Source organism: Carettochelys insculpta, chromosome 7, assembly GCF_033958435.1.
Source record: "Carettochelys insculpta isolate YL-2023 chromosome 7, ASM3395843v1, whole genome shotgun sequence".
NCBI classification, from domain to species: Eukaryota; Metazoa; Chordata; order Testudines; family Carettochelyidae; genus Carettochelys; species Carettochelys insculpta.
The window spans coordinates 42589623-42604721 of record NC_134143.1 but is presented as its reverse complement, the minus strand read 5'-3'; the positions used below and the strand labels follow the sequence as shown (position 1 = coordinate 42604721).

The 15099-nt window shown below is 47.6% G+C and overlaps 1 protein-coding gene across 4 annotated transcripts in view; it reads right to left on the bottom strand.

Moving 5' to 3' along the window:
• Positions 1-15099, bottom strand: part of IDE (insulin degrading enzyme) — a 116490-nt gene that overhangs the window by 85507 nt on the left and 15884 nt on the right. For all 4 annotated transcript variants that reach the window (XM_075000397.1, XM_075000396.1, XM_075000395.1 and 1 more), the window contains exons 2-5: positions 14443-14624; positions 11203-11410; positions 9986-10155; positions 2651-2773 (exon numbers count right to left, since the gene is read on the bottom strand). In XM_075000397.1, the coding sequence (XP_074856498.1) occupies positions 2651-2773; positions 9986-10155; positions 11203-11410; positions 14443-14602 (661 nt within the window). In that variant the 5' untranslated portion in view covers positions 14603-14624. The remainder of the gene's footprint in view (positions 1-2650; positions 2774-9985; positions 10156-11202; positions 11411-14442; positions 14625-15099) is intronic.

Below are 15099 nucleotides of genomic sequence, written 5' to 3'. Positions count from 1 at the left end.
AGTTCCATATTTTAGACATTTACGAACCTACTCAATAACATATTTGTTACTTTGAAAATAATGTTTCAGTACAGTAACTCCTTGATTTAATGGGACCCGATATAATGGACTTCGAAAATAAGGGATGCTATCTGCCAGGCCCCCCTAAATAAACACTGGAGACTCACCAGAGCTGCCACTGGGGCCGCAGCAGCTGCCGGAGCAGCTGGGGCCAGCGGGGCTGGAGGGCCACCGCAGCAGCTCGGGCCACCAGGGCTGGAGGAGCAGTGGGAGCTGCAGCGGGGTGCAGGAGCTCTTCTCCCCCAACCCCATGAGTATGGAGCATATCGGTGTCAGGCCACCACTGCCTTCAATGGCTCTGAGCAGCAGCCATGGTATCGGAGGCTGCTGCCAGCTGGGGGTGGCCACTCTCTACCTTTGCATAGGCAGCTCAGAGCACGGGGCCGGAGGAGCCATAGCGCTGAGAGCTGCAGGAGGTGGAAGTAGCCAGATCAGCATTCAGCTCCTCTCCTGGTAACTGGGAGAGGTAGATGGAGGTGTGAGGAGAAGAATGCAGCAGAAGGTGGGAAGGGAAGAGGTGGGGCAGAGGACAGGAGTGAGTGATGGGCTGGGAAGATCAGGGCATCATCACACAGTATAACCATTCGGAAACAACACACACCCCTTCCCCCCATTAGTCTGTTAAATCAAGGGTTTACTCTATGTCTCTTTTACTGTTTCAGACATTTTTGTCAAACCCTGGAAGCTATGAAAAGAAGAAGGACTTGAAAGTATTGTGTAAGAGAGAGTATTATTCAGCACAAATGTATGACTGAATAAATAATACAGCATGCTCTTCAAAATATTGAATCAAAGTTAAACAATTTAAGAAAGATTATAAAGGATTCTTGGAGCATCGCTGAATAAAGGTTGCTACAGAAAACCTTCTAAGATTTACATAAATCTAAGAAATAAATAAATACCTTCCCTGACATAAGAGGACTTCAATTTCTTTTTATACAACACACATCGATTTAAATGAACGGTACCAAAGGTGCAATAAAAATACTTTAAGGAGCTTATCGGCTCATTTAAGGAATAAGGGGACTTTGAAGTTGACAGGGTCCTCTCGAAAAGGACCCCCATCTGGACAAGCCGCGCAGGGGCAAAATGTGGCAATTTCCAAAAGCTGTGGCAGAAGGCATGCTAATGAGGAGCTGAATATGCATTTCAGCATCTCATTAGTAATCTTTGATTGGACATTTGCATGGCCATTTTGAAGTTTTGTGCCAGTGAAGACACGACCTATGTTACTTAAGAGACAGGCAATTTAATTAATAACAAAATCCATCAAAATACTTACCATTTTAAAAATTAATCGTTTGTTTCACATATTTGGAAGTTTGAAATTGAAACGTCTGCTTACTGAATTTTGCCCACTCATGTACGCATCCTATTATGTTATTGTAGTACGGCCCATGAGAGCTGGTCTGCCAGTATATTTTACACTTTTTCAACACACATTATTAAGCTTCTTTTGAAACTCACACACACAAAAAATTACAGTCCTGCAACTTCAACTGACAATTTAGAATAATGAACGCACAGCACCTCTGAAATAAAGATTCCTACACTAACTTCTAAAATTTCTATAAAACAAACAGCTTGATTAAAAATCGATGGTTCTATGTTTTATTATAAAAACAACAAGAAGTCCTGGGCACACTACAGACTAAACTGATTTTTTGGAGCATAAGCTTTTGTGGGCAAAGACCAACGTCATCTGGCTGCTGGAGCAGAGTATTTTTTGTGTCATTGGGGGATTACACAAATATGCATCAGAGAAAAACACAAATTATACAGGTTGGCCTTCCCTGGTCTAGCACCCTCAGGATCAGACCAGTCCTGAACAAGGGAATTTGCCAGCCCAAAGGTGGTCCCTTGCTGCTGGCCCCTAAGCAATTCTCATCAACTGGCCCCTGGTCACCATGGTGCCCTTGACCCCCTGGCTCTGCCACAGCAGCTGCAGTAGGGCTGGGAGCTGCAGCAGATCTGCAGCAGCCTGGCTTCAGCTCCCCAGCTCAAGCTCATCAACTCCCCAGGCACCCCGGCCATGTGGCTCCCCCATCACTACTTCCCAACCCTGGCAGCAGTAGTAGCTCCCCCTCTGCTGCCAGGCCACCGCTCCCAACTGGAGCTCCCCAGGCACTGAAGGATCTTGCTCTGGCTGCCGGACCAGAGAGTACTGGATTTCAGAGCTGCAACCTGTACAATTGTTTTCAGACTACAGCTGTTAAACAGTGATAAACTTCTAAATATATGCATGTATCTAATTTTTTAAAAAAAGCTGCTATCTGAGGCACAAGTACTTGCAGTGGTCCCCAGAGCAAGTTCGAGAATTGGGAAATCAAAACAATCTATGAAGATATACACATGCTTAAATGGGCAGGCAGTGAGTATCCTCACTGACCTCAATGAGACTATTCACAGTGCATAAAATTAAGAACATCTTTTCAGGATTGGGACTCAGGCCTCCTTTGTTTAAAAACCTGGAAAAAAATGTTAGCTGATTTAAGCATGTCTTATTTTCTTCTATAAGAACTCAAATAATAAATACAAAAAAATCATACTCAGCTAACCAAGAAACTACTATGAAAAGTTCTGAACTCACCTCGTCCTAGGACACAAACAGCCATTAAATTTGATGAATAATATGTGGAATGAAACTTCAACAGCTCTTGTCGTACATCTATTCCTTCTTTTGTTGGTCTAGTTTCTAAAGTGAATTTGTTTCCTGTAATAGAAAAGAAAAATCCTGAATATATTTATTGCCCCCCCACACACACACATTATATGAACTTACAAACTGAAAACATCCTGTCTGATTACCCTACTGCTTTAGGTCAGGGATGGGTAAGGTTTCACCAATGTTACTCCTTGACAGACCACCAGATGCCTTACTCACCTGAGATCTTCAGGTACAGCTGTTTGCAACTCCTGTCCGCCCAGCCCATGCCATTTCCTGCAGGTGCCATTGGCTGGGAATAGAGAACCGCAGCCAGGGGGAGCTACAAGGAGCCATACCTGGATACACAAGTAAATGAAGTATCTGGGAACCCACCAGAGGCTAACCCTGGCAAACCAAGTTTGGGCCATGGGCTGCTTACTGACCACCCCTCCTCTAGGTGCATGTACATTTTTTTTAAATAAAGGCACATACAAAAATTATATTGGTCCTGATGAGATTAGCTGATATTGACCCATCCAGCTCCTCCATCCTCAAACTTTCTTAAAAAGCTGGGAAAATAGATATAATTGCATTAAAGGCTATATATCAGACAGGCTCTTTCAGAATAAGGAAAAGTAATCACTGCAAACAATTTTTGAAGGTGACACATTAATGCACTCATGGCAACTTTTCCTCTAAGAAAATATTCAGGTTTGTAGCAAAAGCAGCAATCTTTTTTGTGCAAGACTGGTGAGACGACACAGAAAAAAGTCAGAATTTGTGAAAAGCAAGCTGATCACAGTTGGGTCTTGAGTCAGCTCTATACTACTTGGCAATTTTTTGTTGTGTTTCTGTGGCTGCCAAAGAAACAGACTAGAACTCAGGTAATCTATTTTTTCGTTACACCCAAACAGAGAATTTTAAAAAGGGGCCTCTCCGTAAGACGATAGGAGAATGAAAGAAGTAAGCCATGTCTACACGTGCACGCTACTTCGAAGTAGCGCTGCCAACTTCGAAATAGCGCCCATCACAGCTACACGTGTTGGGCGCTATTTCGAAGTTAACATCGATGTTAGGCGGTGAGACGTTGAAGTCGCTAACCCCATGAGGGGATGGGAATAGCGCCCAACGTCGAAGTAGGGAACGTGTAGTCGTTGCACGTCCCGCAACATTGAAATTGCGGGGTCCTCCATGGTGGCCATCAGCTGAGGGGTTGAGAGACGCTCTCTCCAGCCCCTGAGCTCGATGGTGGCCACGTGGAGCAACCCCTTAAAGCTCCCCGCCCCCTCCCTTCCTGTGCAGGAAGCTGAGAGAACATGCAGGTGGCAGCCCAGACACGTGGCCAGCCTGCACGTCCCTCACCCGCAACAGACACCCACCCCCCAGCTGCGATGGCCGCACGCCAGCCCCCTAAGTGCCCCCAGGGGACTCCTCCCCGCCCCAAGGGGAGCCAGGGCTCCCAGCCCAGCAGCCAGGCGGGGAAGCGGCAGCGGGGCCCCTCCTGGATGGAGGCTGAGCTTCGGGACCTGCTGGGGCTCTGGAGCGAGGAGGAGGTGCTCCAGGTAATGAGGAGCAAGAGGCGGAACGCAGATGCGTTCGCTCGGCTGGCCGAGGGCCTGGCCGCCCGGGGTCACCCTGCCTGCACTCTGGATCATGTCCGCAGTAAAGTGAAGGAGCTGCGGCAGGGTTATGCCCGGGCCCGGGATGCGGCCGGCCGATCTGGGGCCGCCCCCATCACTTGCCCCTTTTACAGGGAGCTCAGGGACATCCTGGGCCCCCGGAACACCTCCTCCCCTCCAGCCACTCTTGACACCTTGGCCGAGGAGCCCCAGCAGGCCCCAGAGGCGAAGTCCGCCTTGGAGGCAAGACCCGCCCCCCGGGGGCCCCCCCAGGAGCCCACCCCCGGGGCACCGGAGCAGGAGGAGGGGGAAGTCCTCCTCCAGTGACACCGGCCTCCAGATAGTCCTGCCATCCAGGAGCTCCAGCCGGGCATCCGCCCCCCGGGTGTCCCCCGACCGTGGGAGTGGACCGTCAGGTATGTACCCGCCCGGTGCACACCCCCGGTGTTGAGGGGCGGGGGTAACAGATATGACCAGTGCCCTCCACATGCCCAGATGACCATGACCCCAAGGACAGCAGTGGCATGTCCCTCAGAAGAGTGCATCAGCCCCTGCCCCCGCCAGCACGACAGTGCCATGCCCCACCCCCGGGGCTGGGGGGAGCGGAACCTCTAGGGTCCCCCGGGGGGAGGGGGTGGGACACCCAGCAGCAGCAGCAGCATGTGATGGAGTGTGGGGAGTGCAAATGCAAGACTCAGGCTACATAGGAGAAACAAGCTGAATAGCTCCCAGTGGCTAAGGATGACCCTGGGGCTACAACTGGCAGGTTACACCTCTGCCCTGAACAAAGAGGAGGGAGGAGTCGAGCTGGGTTTGAATCGGGGGCTGCAGTTAGAGGCTAGGGGAAGGGAGAGCTGGAAGGCAGCCAGCCTGAGGAGGGGGAAAGCTACACCCCAGAGGGGCACCCCTCGGGGTCTTCTCCCCAGGATGGGTTGGAAGGACTGTCTCCGACTGCTGTACTGTCGCTTCTGTGAGAAACTGGGCATCTGTTGCCTAATAAACCTCCTGTTGTACCTGCTGAGTGAGAGTCACTCCTGCCAGCGGACGGGGTGCAGTGCAGGGGGACCCCTGAACCCCATCACAGCAGCATCTCCCGGGGACTGGGATGGAGAACCTGCAGCAGAGGCGTGGAGGACAAGGGCCACGGCTCGAGGCCCACACTAACGGCTGTCTCCACTCTTCTCCCCCTCTCCTGTGTTCCGCAGCTGCACCATCGGAAGGACCAGAGAGCGCCGGCGAGGCGTCAGTGGTCCTGGACAGCCCTCCGGGGCCACCACTCCAGGCCAGCCCCTCGGCGGAGGACCGACCAGCCCCACGGCAGGGAAGACAGCGGACCCAGCACCACCACCCGACAGCGACGGACCCCCAGCTGCTGGCCCTCCACCGTCAGCAGCTGGAGGTCGCCAAGCAGTGGCTGCGGGTGGAGGAACGCTGCCTTCAGCTGCAGGAGCGGGCGCTGGCCTGGCGCCAGGAGGCATGGGGGGCCTACATGCGGACCTTCAACCGTATCGCGAACTACCTGGCCCCCCATGCCGCGCCGGCCGCTGCTGCGCCCGCCCTACCTGCTCCACCCCCTGCTCCAGCTGCTGCGCTGTCCGCCGTCGCACCGCCACCCGCCACCGAGGGCCCTTCCGCCGAGGGGGACCTGGTCCCAGCTGACACTCGCCAGCCGTATCTCCCGGTCCGCCCGGCCCCCAGCCAGGACTGAGGCCAAGGCGGGGATCCCGGCCGCCCGCTCCCAGCGCTGGACTTTAGGGATGTGGGGCCCAGGACGTGGACCCCCCCCTACCCCTTTGTATATATTGCCCCCAGTTTTAAGTTAGTTTGTTGTTAATAGTTTGATATTTGACCCGTTACAATGCTGATCCTTACCCCCCCATGTAAATAGTTCTCCCCTTCCTTGTCTTCCCCTTTCATCTTATCCCTATTTATAAGTTAGATTTTCCCTGTAAATAGTTAGTCTTGTTGATAATAATAATAATAATAATAATAATAAGAGTTCTAAAGATATTTGAGTTGACGAACAACTGTCTGCTTTTATTTACAAGAAAAGTGTGTGGGGGGGGTGCTCTTGGTTGCTCTGTGGTGTGGGCATAGGGGCAGGGAGTGTTGTGGAGGATGGGGGGGCAGTGGGGGGCCTGCCAGCGTTCACCCTGCGGCCTCATCGTACTGGGCCCGCAGGGCCTCCTGGACCCAGGTCCCTTCCGGGTCCACCTGGCGACTGGGGGCAGCGGGTGGCTGCACATCGGCCCTGCTGGTCTCCACAGCCCAGCCCTGAAAGAAGGCCTCCCCCTTGCTCTCCACCAGGTTGTGGAGGGTGCTGCACGCGCCCACAATCTGGGGGATGTTGGTGGGGCCTGCATCAAGGCTGGTGAGGAGACACCTCCAGCGCCCTTTGAGGCGGCCAAATATGCGCTCCACCACCTGGCGCGCGTGGTTCAGGTGCTGGTTGAAGCGCTCCTACCTGGCAGACAGATGGCCCATGTACGGGTGCATGAGCCAGGGCCGGAGGGGGTATGCCGCATCTGCGATGACGCAGAGGGGCATGGTGGTGTCCCCCACAGGGATCTCCCGCTGGGGGATGTAGGTCCCCGCCTCCAGCCGGCGGCACAGGCCCGAGTTCCGGAATACCCAGGCGTCGTGGGTGCTGCCAGGCCAGCCCACGTAAATGTCCAGGAAATGGCCCCAGCTGTCCACTAAGGCCTGGAGGACCACTGAATAGTAGCCCTTCCTGTTTAAGTAGCGTCCTCCACTGTGTTCCAGGTCGCGGATGGGGATGTGAGTCCCATCCAGAGCCCCGAAGCAACCGGGGAAGCCCAGGGTGGCAAAGCTCGCGATGGCGGCATCCGGGTCCCCAAGCCTCACGAGCCTGTGGAGGAGCAGGGCGTTGATGGTGCGGACGACCTGCAGGGGAAGCACATGGGAGAGCACCAATGAGGGGTGTGCAGGGTGTGTGTGGCCCTCCCCTGCCAGGGCCCCCCTCCCGTGGGTCCTCTTACCTCCATGAGGACAGCCCCGACGGTGGCCTTGCCCACGCCAAACTGCTGGCCCACAGATCGGTTGCTGTCTGGAGTGGCCAGCTTCCAGACAGCGATGCCGACCCATTTCTCGACACTGAGGGCACGCCGCATGAAGGTGTCCTGGTGCCTCAGTGCGGGGGTGAGCCACTGGCATAGCTCCAGAAATGTCTGCTGGCTCATGCGAAAGTTCTGGAGCCAGCGGTCGTCGTCCCACTTTCCGAGCACCAGCCGCTCCCACCAGTCGGTGCTCGTGGGCTAGCTCCACAGCTGGCAGTGGGGAGGGGGGGCGGGGTGCTGCAGGGTTGGGGGTTGCGTCCTCCTCCCCCTGTGGGCAGCTCCTCCTCTGTGGCAAGGAGGTGCTCAGCTGCCTCCTGCATGGCATGGAGCAGGGCAAGCACTGCTCCTGCAGGGGCGGCTGGGTGGACCTCTGGCTGCTGCTGCTGGGGGTCCATGACTGCGTCGCTCGAGGTGTGCGTGCCTATGGCTCTGCAGACCGCGTGCTGTGCAGGCTGTGTGTGTCTGGGAGGGGCCCTTTAAGGGAGCGGCTAGCTGTTGCCCCAGAAGCGCTAGTCCACCCTGTGACCCTGACTGCAGCTGTTCCTGGCACCCTTATTTCTATGTGTGCTACTTTGGCATGTAGACGTTCCCTCGCAGCGCCTATTTCGATGTGGTGCTGCGCAACGTCGACGTCGAACGTCGACGTTGCCAGCCCTGGAGGACGTGTAGACGTTATTCATCGAAATAAGCTACTTCGATGTAGCGTTCATGTGTAGACGTAGCCGTAGACTAGAGAGAGGAGGGAGGTAACACAGGATGTGCAATAGCAAGAAGGATAAACATGCTGCTAAACAAAATCTTCAACAGAGGTAGAAATTAACAAACCACCACCAAGGTACTAAGTAAACACCAGACATAGTATAAGCTTGAACCCGTGGTCCCACAAGAAACACAGTTATACAGTAAATAAAGTTTTCATGAAATTATTTTGTTTAAAAAGCTGCTTTTGAAATCGAATTAAAAGAGCTAAGGAATGGTATTTGCCTTCTTACAAGAACTATCTAGCAGGAGGAGCAGCACAAGGACAAAGTGCCTGGCTGATGGCAGAACAGGTTCCACAGTGACCCATGGAGACTTGAAATAGAAATTACAGTCATTCCTGAAAGCCCAGAAGAATGCATAACATTTCAGTTGCAGGTAGGGTTGCCACATGGGTGTGTCATGCAATGTGAAAGACACTTGGCAATTCTGTTTAATTAACACTCCCCCGTGTCACGTTCTCCCCCCCCCCCCCCCCAAATTAAGACTCTGGGTCTTCAAATTGGATCTAAAAAGGTGCTCTTGAGAAGATCTTATTACAGAAGTGGGGCCAAAAATAATACCATACATATTGAGAATTATCTGCTACATCTAATTGATGTGAATTTGAATATACTTCCAGTGCTCTATCTTGACCGGCCATAAATCCCCACAGCCAACCATGGATATGGCAATTGCAGAAAGCAGAAGAAGTAAACAGAAACTTTTCTACCCTGTAGAATATGATTTCTGAAACTTTCATGAATACCTCTTGGGAGCGGAACAAGGACCTAAATGATTCTTTCCACATCAAAACACAGCTGATTCGTGAGCACCAGACCCTAGCTCACTGAGATTACAGAAGCTATTTTTTCCCTCATTAGAAATCCACAGAAATTGTATTTTTTCCCATGGATCAGATAGGTATCCTACAACACTTTCCTTAGATTTTTCTCTGTACATTTTTAAATGTATTTCCCACTTCAGAGAGTCTTTCCCTACTAGAAAGTCAACATGTCTCCATCCAAATAATCTTACCACTTTAGGTTACCAGAGCTGATTAGCTACACACTGCACCAAATTAATGAGGCTGAGAACCCTTCTGAAAGCCTTACATCCAATGCTAACTATTGAAAATCAAAGGACATCATCATCAATTGCAATAATGTTCTTTTTGCTCTCTAGGTGTCATCAGATCTCTAGCAACACCACACTTGCTGTCCCACCATCCTCAAGCCCTAGGATTTGTGGCAACCTGCCAATATGGTCATCAAGGGATCGATAAAGCTCTGGAAAAGCACCTGATGTCCAAAAATTAAAACACAAATTCGACTCCGTATTATATTAGCACAATTTGCTAACTAATATACTTATTCATTTGAAATTACCACCAAAATCTCTACAGTAGTGTAGAGAAGTAACTTCTGTGAAGTGAACCTAACCAAGGTTCAAACAGTGTCCATTTTATAGCTTTTGTGTTTTACAAACATGGAAGTAAATTAATACTATCTAAACTCAAATATATTTTGTAAATGTTAATTTGAATTTTTGTCCAGCTGTTAACTCTTTCTGAAGTAGTTCATTTATCCTACAAATTTTCCTTTTCACATTGTTAACCAGAAACACCTTGGTTGACATGGTTGAGTCTGTATGACCAGCCTACACTTCACCTAGTGATTTAAATTCATCCACCGTGATCCAGACTGTAGCTGGGAATTTTTGTGCCCATTCCTGTGGATTTTTTGTCTTTTTCCTACTGAACAGCTGCACATTCTGGGTCACTGTCACTTGTCTCAGCCTGATCTTATCAACTGCAACAGATGGATGAGTCTGTTTTAACAAACCTGTTCCAAATTTACTGAAGGGATGATGGGGATTTCCAGTAGCTTTCTCCAACTGAAACAATCGCCAGGCATCATTCATTAAATTCTTTTCATGTTCAGAATCAACAGCATTCACCTCTCTTTCCTTGCAGCTCTCATCAAACAGAGGGCATAAGAAAAACTGGGAAAACCTAAAAGAAAATGTTACAAATTTACACAACCAAAATGTAAACCCTCCCAGGTCAGCATTATTGAACATAATAAAGAGCAAAACCGCCACCAACATAAAACCAACCAATCCTCAAACCAGGAAGTCTGAAAACTCATGAAATGTTTTTATTTGTGATTGAGAATATAAGGTGAAGTATAGAACATTTGAAACTAGTCCTGGCTTTGCCACAGACTTGCTATGTGGTTTTAGTCAAATCACTTAAATCGCCTTCTTCTCCATCTGTAAAGTAACAACAACTTACTTACCATATAAGAGTGCTGTGAGATCCAACACTCTTGTTAATGCAGTACAGTGCATCCATGGAAGATATCAAGCATTTATTGTTATTATTACTGAAGGCTATAAATGGTACATACATACAGTGATACAAACCTAAGTAAAACCAAACAAAACACAAACCTTGATCCATACACAATGCCATAAAATGGTATTTATATATCACATTATATCACTATAAATGCATTTCCTGTAACTAATGTAACTCAGCCCATAAAACAATTTCAATCCTTTGTTTTATAACCAGGCTGTTCATAACATGCAACTCTTGCATTTCTGTCACCATCATGTGATCTTTATTATTATTTCTATTGCTTAATGCAATGGGCCTTTAGGGCTCTTGTATTGTTAAAACTCATAAGAAACAGTCCCTGTCCCAAAAAGCTTACAATTTAACTAGATGATAGGTAGGAAAGAGAGTTATTATTGAACAGTTTTATAGCTGCAAAAATTGAGGCACAGAAGGTCTGACTCAAAGCCTAATAAAGGAAATGGGAAAACCGACTGAATTTAATGGAGGTTTGGATCACATCTTAGATGATTTGTGTAAGATCACATGGAAAATCCATACCCTAAAACACAAATCAACTCTAAGTCAGTGCTACCAACTCCACTAAGATGTGATGCTGTAAGCAAGAGTTCAATATATAATTATGCTTTTGTTTGAGATATCACAAATATTAACCAAAATGAAACCTCAGAAAACTAGAAGTAACAGAAATCTACTTACCTGTCCAATGCACCTTCTAGATGTTCATGCGACACATCAAAGTAATAATTGGTATGTTCTCCACTGGTGAAAGCATTTGAACTTCCTGCATGCTCACTAAGAAACTGACTGTACTCATTTTCTTTTGGGTACTTCTTGGTTCCCAAGAACAACATATGTTCACAAAAATGGCTAAGACCAGCAATGTTTGGAGGGTCTGATAAAGATCCTGTAGATGAGAAATATATACATTCAAGAAGTCATGTTAGAATATGTAAAGTCTCTAAAATCAATCATTTATGTTATACTACTGTGCAATCAATTATGTGAATTCAGTAGTTATAAAACTGCACTTAACTCCAGCAACACAGCCACAGGAACCTAAACCCAATGTGCAAAAGAGGTATTTCAAAATGAGCAACTACGGTGGTGTCTACACTACATGCTAAAATCGAATGCATTAAAATCCATTTGTTAATGTTGGGTTTTAACCATTTGATTCTGGGCATCCTCACTTTCCCACAAAATTGACTTATTGCTGCCACACATAAATAGCTTAAATTGAGTGCTGCAGCAGTGTATTGCAGGAACCTATCCCACAGATCCCTGAGCCCTGTAGCATTCTGGCTATTTTCCCTGGTGCAGCATGGGAAAAATAATGCCCTGCAAGTAGATGTGGGTATCTGATGACATCTTCCCACATTCCACTCCCCTGCCATGTTAAACAATTGTCTCTTTTTCCAGATGGGGGGTCTGGCTTGCCATTATAAGAGATATGCTTTTTATAATTAAGGCGGGGGGTGGGGGTAGTAAACCTGTCCCAGCTGACAGGTTTGTGAAAATGGAATGCAAAAGCACTAGACCTTTGCAGCCTTGGATCTGGATTTCGACCTCCTGGCACAGAAAACCCTTCGAAGAATATCTTTAAGTAGACATGGGTTCTGCACTGAAACTGCAATGAATCACTGAAACAGTTATAGCTTGGGGCAGCTAAAAGACCCGCGGCTACAGCCAGCCCCGAAATTCATGACTGCCCAGGGAGACCCACATCCTGCCCCTATTAACAGCATGCCTAGGTTTGGACCTAGGTTTGGGCCTGAATCTGGATTTAGGCCTCCTGGAAAAGACGACCCTCAACAGAAAAATATGTTTAAGTAGACACAGGTGCTATATTGAATCACTGAAACAGTTATGGCTCGGGGTGGCTAAAAGTCCCCAGACTATAGCCAGCCCCAAAAATTGTGTCTGCCATGGGAGACTTCCCCCAAGTGGCTAAAAGACCCCAGACTACAGCCAGGTTTGGAACTGCCAAAAAAGACCCTCAGAATGAGAATATTCATCACTTCAAGCCTTACTTCAAGAACTGTGGTGATTGTATAGCTAATACATTGCCTTCATTAAAACAGTTATGGCCCAGGGCAGCTACAAGACTCCCAGCTACAGTTAGTATCTGAAAATCATCCCCCAGGTGGCTAAAAGTCCCCCAGCTACAATCAAGCACACGAAAATCATGACCGCCTTGGCCTTTGGTTAAAGCCCATCCAAAAATTTCCTCTCAAAAAGGACAGACATGCTAGTAACAGAGTATTTTCTTCTGTTGCCCAAAAATCGTGACTGACCAGGGAGACCTTCCCTGGCTGGCTACAGGACCCTCACTATGCACAAGCTACCTGGCACCTTGCGCAGCACATCCTTTTATTGGTTCAGAGTCAAGCCATGTGATGAGGCTGGGAGCAGGAAAGTTACACACTGCATGGTGCCTCCAGGGGGAGAGAAGGGAGGGGATGTGAGGGTCAGGACAAAATGTAAACAGCTGAAAAGAAGTTTCTGGTCCAAGCATGACCCTCACCCACAGACTACCTGCCATGTGATGCATGCGAGGGAAAGTTCCGGACTGCGTGGCACCTTATGGGGAGGGAAGAAAGGGGATGTGGAGGCAGGACAACATTTAAAAGGCCAAAAAGAAGTTTCTTGCCTATCAGACAAGCACTACCCCCACCCACAGCCTAGCTGCCACATGGTGGGGAGGGGGCAAGCGGCTGGCGCCAGGCAGCGCAGGCAAAAAAGACAGCTAGCAAGGGTATAAACAGAACCACAGACTGCACAGTGCAGTGCTACTAGCTAAGAAAAAGAAAGAGGATTTTTCAGCCTCTCATGACCCTACAGCCATGGGCTTCCAGGTGCTGAACTGAAACCGTCTTCCTGTTGCCTAATTCCTTTGTACCTGAGAGCAGTGGAGATGGAAGAGGCCAGAGCGGAGAACTATGGATTGTGGGGCACATACAAGACATGTTTGGAGGCTAATGAATTTGATTTAAAGAAATGGTGCTTCCTAAGTACCCTTCATTTGGAATTTTAAATTCAAACTGAACGCTACACCCATCAGGTTGCTATGATTCTATGATATTGACATTATGTTGATCTCAGTGCTCCATAAATCGAGCTAATGGAATTTACAGTGAATACAGAAACTTGGAACAATTCGGGCTGACTGACTTAAAATCGATATCATCTCGTAGTGTACCCATAGCTGTAGTCAGCTTGAGAGGGCTCAAACTGTCTTTTTCCTTCTAGGCAAGGCTAGGATCACTGAAAAATTAATGATTGTATTATTCTGGTTTTAGCTTTTAGTTTCTGTCATGACTGAAAGGGTCAAACCCAGAGAAGAGTGAGTCCCCTTTTGGCAAACAGCCAGGTGAGCCAATGGAGAGTGAAAGGGATCGCTTTGAATTAAAACAACTGCAGGCTGAGTGTGTCTTTGTCTGCGGCTGGAGTAGGGACAGACCAATATTCTTAATTCCACACAGGTTTAATGGATCCAGTAAATATCCTGGCCACATGATAATCAGCACATAGATACGTAAGTATAAAGGAAATGTATAGTTAGATGAAATCACCCCCCCCTTTCTTTTTTTTTTTTTAAAATGACTCCCTCAGAATGTGGCTAAATTACAAATCTGACTACTGACTGAGCATGTATTATACCAGGAAAATTTAACTAGCTCTAATAATTTCTAACTGGATATGTACAAAAATAAAATCGGAAACTCCAGCAATAACAGGAGCCTACGCAACCTGCTGAAAGCAACTCCTGTAAATGCTGCCATGTTTTGTGCGATGTATTTTATTTCCAACTAACATATAAAAATTAGCGATACATACTGCAATATGTTTCTGTGTGTAAAAGGAGTCTGACCTATTTTCAGTGTATCTGCAATGCAAAGCCACCTGAATAAAATACAAAATGTATTCACTGAATACCTATGTGTACATCCAGTGCTGCTGAAGACTTATCTGTGGTGGGGTCACTGATGAGCATTGCTTTGATGCCATTTTCCAGTTCTAGTCCACGATATTCTCGTTTATCCTCTGGTGATTTGATAATTTCGTTGGCTATTCTCTTAATAGCTGGATTGCTCATTTTGTTGGGAGTCTCCTGAAGCCTAAGAGAAAACAGTAGAAATTACAATTGGTGATTTAAATACTAATTAGTATCTCAGAGGATAAATTATGATGGAAACCTAATTTCCTGTGCAAAAACTTGTCCTCTATGCCTAATTATAGTCCAAATTCAGAAAAATGCTTTAGCATCTGCAACTCCCATTAAAATCAAGAGACTTCATATGGGAATTGGATCACATCACTGAGTTTACTATAACTTCCACTTTCACAGTAATTAAAAATTAATAACAGCACAGATATATGTATTCAATGAAAATAAAAAAGATACAATCTTGCCAAATCTATCTTCAATCTATAAAAACATTTTCAATATCTTTGCATTAATAATGAAATTTTACAAAAATCTACATTTAAAAAGCAAAAGCAAAACACAAAGTAATAAAAGACTTATCATCATGAAGATTATTACTTTGCTGTCATAGACTGCCTTCCATCCTAGGATTTCAAAGCACTTTT